We start from the raw sequence: 10,516 nt of genomic DNA on the forward strand, positions 1-10,516 counted from the left end.
GCACACAGTGGGGAGTTGTTCAGCCAATACTGGGTAGCACTAGTCAAGTTTTGGTACAAAATGCAGTTTTTCCAGTTGTAAGCGATTACAACTTCTCTGTAATCGATTACAACAGTTTCAGGTCTGTCAAAATTGTTCATCAACTCACCTGTCAATGGCTCTTCCCTACATATAGGGGTCACAGACGTGGACAAACCTTGACATTTCATAACAACAAATTACAATGAAAAATAAATAACACTACCAATCAACACATGGAAGGAATATTACAATTACAATTTCATATGCATTTGGTAACAACTCAATTCAATTCCAAATATTAACAATTCAATTCCAAATCTTTGATTCAAATACAACTCCCCATAATAAACGTTCTACAAAATACTGCACTAATACAACTTTACATAATTAAAGTTTGGGACTATATTCGGTGTACGGAGTTTTACAAACTACACTTTTGAATCGCTTTCGGCGCATGTAAAAAGTACTGAGCTAACTTGAAAGTACTTGTTCTGGACACCTTCAACCATGCCAAACTTGGTTAAGCAGTTCAAAACGCACACATAACACACTCATGCACACAATGGAGAGTTCTTCACCCAATACTGGGTAGTAGTGATGGACTTTTGGTACAAAATCTAATTTTTGCATTTCTAAGCTATTAGCATCAATAGAGCACTGTTCTATCTTGAAAGTACTTGTTCTGCACACCTTCAACCATGCCAAACTTGGTTAAGTAGTTCAAAACGCACACAAAACACACTCATGCACACTATGGGGAGTTCTTCAGCCAAGACTGGGTAGCAGTAGTCAAGGTTTGGTACAAAATCCCATTTTTGCATTTCTAAGCTATTAGCATCAAAAGAGCACTGAGCTAACTTGAAAGTACTTGTTCTGAACACCTTCAACCATGCAAAACTTGGTTAAGCAGCTCAAAACGCACACAAAACACACTACTGCAAACTCCGGGGAGTTCTTCAGCCAGTACTGGGTAGCAGTATTCAAGTTTTGGTACAAAATCAAAATTTTCCAATTCTAAGCTATTAGCATCAAAAGAGCACTGAGCTAACTTGAAATTACTTGTTCTGCACACTTTCAATCATGTCAAACTTGGTTAAGCAGTTCAAAATGAACTCAAAACACACTCCTGCACACTGTGGGGAGTTCTTCAGCCAAGACTGGGTAGCACTAGTCAAGTTTTGGTACAAATCCCATTTTTGCATTTCTAAGCTATTAGCATCAAAAGAGCACTGAGCTAACTTGAAAGTACTTGTTCTGGACACCTTTAACCATGCCAAACTTGGTTAAGCAGTTCAAAACGCACACAAAACACACTACTGCAAACTCTGGGGAGTTCTTCAGCCAGTACTGGGTAGCAGTATTCAAGTTTTGGTACAAAATCAAATTTTTCCAATTCTAAGCTATTAGCATCAAAAGAGCACTGAGCTAACTTGAAATTACTTGTTCTGCACACTATCAACCATGCCAAACTTGGTTAAGCAGTTCAAAACGAACTCAAAACACACTCCTACACATTGTGGGGAGTTCTTCAGCCAAGACTGGGTAGCACTAGTCAAGTTTTGGTACAAAATCTCATTTTTCCATTTTTAAGGCATTGTCATCAACAAAGCACTGAGCTAACTTGAAAGTACTTGTTCTGCACACCTTCAACCATGCCTAACTTGGTTAAGCAGTTCAAAACACACTCACAACACACTCATGCGCACAATGGGGAGTTCTTGAGCCAGTTCTGGGTAACACTAGTCAAGTTTTGGTACAAAATCTCATTTTTCCATTTTTAAGGCATTTCCATCAACAAAGTACTGACCTAACTTGAAAGTACTTGTTCAGCACACCTTCAACCATGCCCAACTTGGTTAAGCAGTTCAAAACACACTCACAACACACTCTTGCACACAGTGGGGAGTTCTTCAGCCAGTTCATGGTAGCACTAGTCAAGTTTTAGTACAAAATCCCATTTTTCCATTTTTTAGGCATTGCCATCAAAAGACAACGATTACAACTGCATGTCAAAGGGTGTAAAAACCTACTCCTGCACATAGTGGGGAGTTCTTCAGCCAAAGATGGGTAGCACCCCTCAACTTTTGGTACAAAAGCCAAATTTTTCAATGGTAAGCGACTACAAACCAAATTCTAACAGTCCCATATAAGCAATTACAACAGCTTCACGATGACTATAAAAATTGTGCAAGTTACCTGTTAACTTAATATCACCCTTAATGGGTCTTCCCCACATATAGGGGTCATAGAACTGGACATAACTGGACATTTCTTAACAACAACTAAGGATGAAAATTAATTAACACTACCAATCAACAAATGGAATGAATATTACAATAACAATTCAAATAAGCATTTGCTAACAACCACTATCTTTACTAACAAACCAAATCTCTGTTTCAAATACAAATATCCATAATTAAAGTAATACAAAATACTACACTAATAGAACTATCCGTAATTAAAGTTTGGGACTATATCTGGTGTACGGATTTTTACAAACTGCACTTTTGAATCGCTTTCGATGCATGTAATACTTCATAACAGTTTGATTGGTGCAATCTTCTCCCTCACGGCCAAAGTTGTTGCTATACTCATTTTGGTTACATGGGGTATTGTAATCATCACAATATGGGGTACTGTAATCATCACAATATTTATTTCTCTCCTCAATCAACTCAGTCTTCAATGCAGCCAATTCTTCATCAAGTGCTTTAATTTCAGCTTCTTGTTTCTCTAGAACAGCATCTAAACCATCATCAACATCTTTTTTCTGTTTTTCATTGGTTGCTGACTTTGAATGTGCTCTCTTCCTTACTTCCTCTCTAGCTGCATTAAATGATGCTCTCACAAAAGGATGACTCATTTCTCTCATTGATGGACCATAGTCATCAAGCGTCTGCAAATTCATCATAACCATCATTGTATAAATTTCTCTCCGACTGATTAGTATACATATTATTGGGGAAGAAAATGAATATGCTGCTACCATTTCAAATCATATAGTTAAAAGAGTAATGGTAAATCTTAAGCTTAAACCCATCACTTTCAGCACACAATGTGACAAATTTAGAAGTCCTTCTTCTATACCTGATAGTCTTGGACAAACTGGAATTCCGATAAAAACTATAAACTGGAATTACATTTTTTAATTATATTTTCACTTTATACTCATACATCTTTGCATATTAATTTCTAAAGTAAATTTTAGTAGTCCTTTTAAGTTGACAATTATTAAAAACACCACATGTCATTATTTAAATTATTTATCTTAAATCTAAAATATACTTTATAATTTTAAACATATCTGTTTATTATAAACTTAAAACATAATGTTATGAATGTACTACTAACATTTATTTATTATGAATTTTAAAATTAACTAATTAATACATAAGAAAAAGTGACGATGGAGGATAATGAATTAAAAAAAGTTACTAAAAATGTAGTCTAGATATGAAAAACTGAAAATAGAACATTTTAATTATTAATGGGTAGCAAAAGAAGTACCAGATCATACGTGAAGATGATAAAAAGGAGCAAAAACGGTTTCGAACCATGCTCATTTGAAAGTTGACCCAACAGTGGAATTACGACAATCTTGAAAACTCCAACAATCTGCAAAAAAAATTACATCATTAAATCTAAAACTCATTAAAGGTTTGCCTGAGTCCTTGAAGACTAAATTTCTATTTCGGAGGATTGAAAAAAGTAATATTCTTACCAGTTTCAAAACTAACAACATTAATTGAAAGTAAAAAGAAAATGAACAACACTAAAGGTGGATTAGCTTGTTTTCAAAATGACTACAATGAAAGTAAAAAGAAAATGAACAAATTTCCATACCTCTTGAGTCTGAGGGTTTGAATGTGAATCTAATTATGTGGTTATACTAACCAAGTGATTGAATTTGAGTATAATGCAATGAAGGGTAAGAACTAACAAGAGCCCAAAGGCACAAAATGATCACTTTTTATGTTCTTTTTTCTAAGAATTACATACATAATCTTTATATGGATGTGGAATCAGGAAAAAGGATAAGTAAAGAGTTCCATACGGATGAACAAATGATTTTATATAGTGGAAAGCACCTTGGATATGGAGACCCTTTGGATACGGAGCCGTTTCAACCTTCTAGCTCCACTTCTCAACGTTGGCATCCATTCCCCATTCAAATCATAGCCCACTTGAATATCTCCTAAAAAAATGGTAAAATTCCTCTATAATGAAAATATCAAAGTAAACAGACAAACGAATGTTAGGGGTCAAAGCCATTGCACAAAATAACGAAGAAAGAACCACAAACTCCAAACAACCCTTCCACGGAGACCGCCTTCCATAGAGACCGGTTAAAGCAGATCACGATCTCTACAACCAAACGAACACCACACGAACTCAAAGGGGCACACAGTCAACACAACAAACACACAAATTTAAATGAAAATCAAAAACCTCAAAATGGAAGACGGAAAAGAGAGTCTGAAGGAGAAGAACGAGACTGCGAAGGAGAACAATGACAGTGCGAAGGACACAGAACGAGAGTGCGATGGAGAAGAACTACGAAGGAGAACTACGAAGGAGAGAGAACGAAAAATTGAAAATGAACCCTAGGAGTGGGAACCAACTCCTTTGGACAGAGGTTTTACTGAAAAATTGAAGCGGGGCACTTTCAGGAATTCACTCTGAACCCCTAAAAATCACATTTTCATTTTAAAAAAAATAAATAAAATGTAACCAATTACAATACCACACGTGGTGTTGTCAACAGTGTTGTCAAAAACGCGTTGTTGGTATATCGCTACCCGAAAAATAATATCCAAATAATAAAATATGATAATAGAATATCAACTAACTTTAACTTTACTTTGTCTATATCACAATCAAATCTCTATTACAATCAAATCAAATATTAGTAAATCCAAAACTAATAAAATATTAAATCTCTAAAATTTAAGCTCCTCCTCCATCTTCCTCAACTTCACCAACCTCTCACTCAACTCCCTCACTGAAAACCAACCCCTTTCCTTTCCCTCCGGCCTCAGCATCCTTAATTTCTTCGCCAAATCCTCCACGCTGTAAGTCTTCAAGAACCCCGCCGGAAACATCGCCGTCGACTCCGTACCCTCTTTCCTCATCTCTTTCCCGAAAATGTCCTGCGACAAGTGTCTTGCGGGATTGCACGTCGGGGCGCTGAAGGAAATTCTGTAACAAGGATTGCTGTTGCTGCTGCCACGGGTAGCCGGGCGGAGGTAGAGCGGTCTTGGCGTGGAACTCGCTGAGGTTTTCTCGGATCTCGTTTGCGAAGGGTGGTTGGGAGCTAGATTTTGAGGAAGGGGAAGAGGGTTGTTTGAGACTTTCCCTGGCATCTCTGGAAAGGGAAGCCAAGGTACAATCGTAATTCGAAGTAGAGAATTATTATTGCTGCTGCGACGGGTCGCCGGGCGGAGGTGGAGCGGCCTTGGCGCATACCTCGCTGAGGTATTCTCAGAACTCGTTGAGGTATTCTCGGAACTCGCTGAGGTATGCTCGGAACTCGCTGAGGTATTCTCGGATCTCGTTTGCGGCGGGTGGTTGGGAGCTAGGGTTTAAGGAAGGGGAAGAGGGTTGTTTGAGACTTTCCCTGACATCTCTGGAAAGGGAAGCTAAGGTACGTTCGTAATTCGAAATAGAGAATCGTTGTTGCTGCTGCAACGGGTCGCGGGGCGGAGGTGGAGCGGTCTTGACGCCGAACTTACGGAGGTTTTCTCCGATCTCGTTTAAGAGGGGTGGTTGGGAGCTAGGGTTTGAGGAAGGGGAAGAGGGTTGTTTGAGACTTTCCCTGACATCTCTGGAAAGGGAAGCTAAGGTACGTTCGTAATTCGAAGTAGAGAATTGTTGTTGCTGCTGCGACGGGTCACCGGGCGGAGGTGGAGCGGTCATGGCGTACTCCCTGAGCATTTGTCGGAAATCGTTTATGACAGGTGGTTCGGAGCTAGGGTTTGAGGAAGGGGAAGAGGGTTGTTTGAGACTTTCCCTGACATCTCTTAAATGGGAAGCGAAGTGAGAGTTGGAGCCGGAGTTAGAATCGGAATTCGATGTAGAGAAGAAGAGGGTGCGAGAGCTGGTTGCCCTCCGACGATTGAGACGGAGAAGAAGGGCCATGGCAGACGATTGCACTAGAGATGGTTCGTTAGGGTTTTAGTTTGAGTGAGTGACCGAGTGAACGATTGAGTCACCGATTTTAATATTTAAAATCTCAGTGCAAGGCCAATGCAAAATGTTGAATAGTAGGGGCCTTTTTGTAAATGTGGTACTGAATTTGTAAAAATTGTATGAAAGGGGTCAAATTTACCGATGGATCGCTGGTTAACTGTGCTTTCGATCTCATAATGATGCTAATATTTTAATCTTGACTCCATCCATTATATAAGATGAAATAATATTTATATTTATTGTTAGATTTTGTAAAATTGTTTTTTCTAAAAATATTTTTATTTAGGTAAAATACATGATTTGATGAGTTCAAAAATAAAGGAAAAATTATTGAGTCAAAATTTGTTGTTTAAAAAAAAGGTATTGATAGATATGTAGCATAATTTATATGGTTAAAGAATTATTTATAGTGAATAAAATAATTTGAAAGTAAGTGAAGTAATAATAATCAGAGAATAAGTTCATTTATTGTAAAGCTTATTTAATTATTTGAGTATAAAGATATAATTCATTCAATATAAATAAGTCATTGGGCCTAATAAGGGCAGCAGACCCACTCGAATTGGTCACATGGCTTTGAGAGAGGTCCCTTTTCCCAATTCAGATTTTCATTCCTCATTTCCTTTCTCTCTCTAGAACTCAGATTTCTTATTTTCTTTGACTTCTCTCTAACCTTGCTCCACCTTCTCTGTACCAATTTCTCAAATTTCCACCGTTGTTATTTCAAATAGGTGGTTCCCCTACGTTCCCGGAGTCGAGAGCTTCCAATCCATTTGATTAGTTTCGCGTCTCTCCACTGATAAGGTAATTTTCCATTCTGCGCACCCTAGGGTTTTACTCATGCAAAGGTTCTACCTTGCAAGTAGAGTTATTTTTATTTTCCTTATCCTATCAAGTCCTAAAGACTGTGCTCTACACCAATTTGGTGGCTTGTAGGTACTATCGGAATTACCTCTGTGCGGAGGTACTGTTAGGACGCTTTTTGGAACCGTGCGATGAGAACCAAAAGGTAAGGGAAGTTAATATTGTTTTGTTGTTGTGTTAGCTATGATTTTGTAAATTATAGGAATGGGTGTATGTGTAATGAGAGTAACTTGATATATCTTATATATGTATGGTTGGGATGATGCTCTGGTTGTTTCCTTTTTTTTAGTTCGGTTATTAGCCTTTTGAGGGTGTGATAAAACGTGTATGTGTTTTTATTGAGTGTGGTGGGGTTAGTGTTTCACGAGTTGGAAAATTTATCTTGATGAATTTTTATATAGGTAGGTGTTAAGTATGGGTAGTGTGAAAAGGTTTAGGTTTTGAGTTTAAACTTGAAAAGAAGATGTTATTTAAGCAGAGTGTTGGGAGTTTGAGGAATCCTATATATGTGACTGTGAAGGGTTGTTCTATGGTTGGGTGATAGTTGTGGGTTTACTTACCACTGGTAGTTTTTTTTTACTCTTATTACGTTGAGTTGTTAAAGGAAGATAAATTGATTGTTGGGGGTTCTTTAGGTTGAATGATGAGTGATGGGTTTGAAGTATAAGGGTTTAATGGTGAATGTGGCAGGTGGCATTGAAGAGATTTCGTAATTAGTATATAAGTGTGGGTCGGTTAGGAAACGCATGGTCAGGGGAAAAGTTGAAGGGTTTCATGATCATGAAAGTGGAGAAGGGTGGCGAGATATGCAGAGGGGAGGTTTCTGTGAAAACCAAAAGAAAGAAATTAAAATATAAATGGAGTGGTTGAGGTGGGTTTAGGTTAACAGGAAGAAAGAATACAAGTGTGGTAAGTTGTAGTAGTGAGAGGGGTTTAAGGGACGTAGTGAATGAGGTTTTCATGGGATGGGTTCTTTATTGCAGAGGTAAGTTTGTTGCAGAGGTAAGTTTACGTGATATTTATGTGTGAGAGAGAAAATGTGAAAAATAAATTGGTGTAGTTTTGGAAAGAAGAGAAATAGTAAGATAAAAGGGTGGGGAAAGGGGTGGTCTGTTAAAGTGAAAAGATAGTGAGAGATAAAATGTTTAAGTATAGAGAATGAAAGGAAAGAGAGATAGGGTAAATATTTAATAAAACAATTGTTTATGTGTAATGTGATTACGTGGAAGGAGATGGTGATGCATGGTTTGGTTTTATTGGAATTATTTTTGGAGTGGGTCCCACGGTGATGAAAGGGTGTAATATTATATATGTATATTTTATTATTCTTATGTTTGGTTTTTACCATTTAAGTGAAAGCATGCCAAAAGTGAGAAATGGGTTGGTTTTTTATTAGTGGTGGGGCCGTAGCATATTTAATGCTTTGGAGAGAGAATTTTACTTGGTTAAGTGGGGTCTTTTTTTGGTTTTAGAAACCAAAAAGAGTGGCTTTCCTTGTGGTGAAAATGTAAGGTTACGTAAGGTAGAAAAAATGTAGAAAATTTGGTGGGCCATGTGGGTCCACCTAGTATATATAACTTAGTTTAATATTGTGGATAAAGAGTGGGGTCTACTTGGGTAGGTCAAAAATTTTGGATAGGACTTAGAAAAAATAGGGGTGTGTGTTTAGTAAATAATAGACTATTTTATTTTGGATTGACTTGTCATTGTTTTGTGGTTGTGTAATGATCGTGTTGAGAATGTTTATTATTAGATTATGTATATGTTCATTTTGGCAAAAGTATATGATTACAAAGTGATGAAAGTACGATAAAAGTGATAAACCAAGTTTCATCTGTGTAGAATCTCTTGGTGAGATTCTTAGTGTTTTAGAATGAAAGTAGGAGCTCAGTCTTGGGGGTCTTCTTGACGCTCCAATGGTCTTTCTTCTCATGTCGAAAGGATTGAACCATGTGGTGAGGAGTAGTAGGAGGTCTTAGTCTTGGAGGCTTCCATCATGCTCCAAGGCGCAAAACAGACTAACCTCATGAGTGGCAGGGCGGGGGAGCCCAGGGCGGGGGAGCCTAAGTATCACAAGCCACCACGGGTGCATGGCCCGCCATAACTCGACTATCATTCTAAAGTCCGGACGAGTCAAGTCTAGAATATAACATGCTAGGGTCTATGTTATAAATTGTCTTACTTGTATGTATTTTACTTGAGTTAAATCTGATATGTATATGTTGATATATTTGCATGTTTTTGATATAATTAGCTCACCCTTGCAATTGCTTGTGTTTGTGCCATGTTTGCTTCTGTTTTCCTTGCGATGATCATCCACTTGGATGAAAGCATATGGCGTAGAGGATACCTTGGAAACAATTCTTAATGGAGATGGAAATGCCGCTGCCTAGTTCATTAGACTTTACTTTTCTTAGTCTTAGATATTTTGAAGAACTTTAATTGTTATGTTTAAAGTTTTAAATTCCTATCCTTTTTAGGAGAACTCTATTTCTCCAAGTTCCTAAATTCTTGTACTGCTTCAGGATGACTGTAATCCTAATTGTCTCTAGTATACTCTAACTGTTTTCAATTATTATATATGATGACGTCTTGATTATGTATGCTTTTCTGTATAATTGGGATGTCACATGAATAATGAATTATTTGTATTTGGTTATGTAATTAAATTTATTGAGTGGTTGTAAGTGTGTATATTAATAATAGAATGTAAAAGATATAGTAAAGAAATAAAGTATATAGTAAAGAAATAAAGTATGTGTTCATAAAGGTAAAATTATCTAAAATTTGAAGAAATAAAATACTTTTATACTAATTGACAGTGTATTTAGAAATAATGGAAATTGATAATAATTTTTGGAAAAAAAATAGACCTGAGTTGATTTAAAAAAAATTAAATAAATAAATTATAATATTTGTCTATATTTTATAATTTATTTCTGTCAATATAGTTTCAATTTGATATTTTTACATCTTTTTTGGGAGGTAGACATATTTGTTTTGTGTGGAAAAATAGTTAAATGCATAATTACGTATGCAACATCATAATTATATTTTATTTCAATTGTATAATTAGGGCTGGGCAAAAATAACTTATCTCTACTGTACTGCAGTTAACTGTACTATATTGTACTAAAAATAACTGATCCATTTCTAGTAACAGTATACTATCTTATGGTTCAGTTTTTAAAAACTAAACTGATAACAGTTACAGTTCAGTTAACTGTGAGAACTGTATCTACTCTTACATTTACTCTAATTTCAGTTCAATTGTTTTATCTTTTCAAGAAAACTTTATTTAATAATAAAATATTAAAAAAATAATTGTTCACATAAAAAAATAATAATTAATTTTTTAAAACAACTTTTTTATCACAAAATTTATATTTTTATCAATAAAAATAAAAAATGTAATTTATATTTTTATATTTTTTAAGTT

At 36.1% G+C, this 10,516-nt stretch overlaps 1 protein-coding gene and 1 long non-coding RNA gene across 2 annotated transcripts in view; both read right to left on the reverse strand.

Moving 5' to 3' along the window:
• Positions 1-6,162, reverse strand: part of LOC106757786 (28S ribosomal protein S15, mitochondrial-like) — a 10,217-nt gene extending 4,055 nt beyond the window's left edge. The window contains 2 exon segments of the mRNA XM_014640580.1: positions 5,277-5,387; positions 6,030-6,162. Of these exon segments, the coding sequence (XP_014496066.1) occupies positions 5,277-5,387; positions 6,030-6,162 (244 nt within the window).
• Positions 2,564-4,454, reverse strand: LOC111241271. Its single transcript, XR_002667159.1, has 3 exons — positions 4,113-4,454; positions 3,542-3,639; positions 2,564-2,920 (listed from the first exon to the last, which is right to left on the reverse strand). It is a non-coding gene; the product is annotated as an uncharacterized LOC111241271 (long non-coding RNA).
• Positions 6,163-10,516: the final 4,354 nt, after the last annotated feature.

This window comes from Vigna radiata, chromosome 1, assembly GCF_000741045.1.
Source record: "Vigna radiata var. radiata cultivar VC1973A chromosome 1, Vradiata_ver6, whole genome shotgun sequence".
Taxonomy (NCBI): domain Eukaryota; kingdom Viridiplantae; phylum Streptophyta; class Magnoliopsida; order Fabales; family Fabaceae; genus Vigna; species Vigna radiata.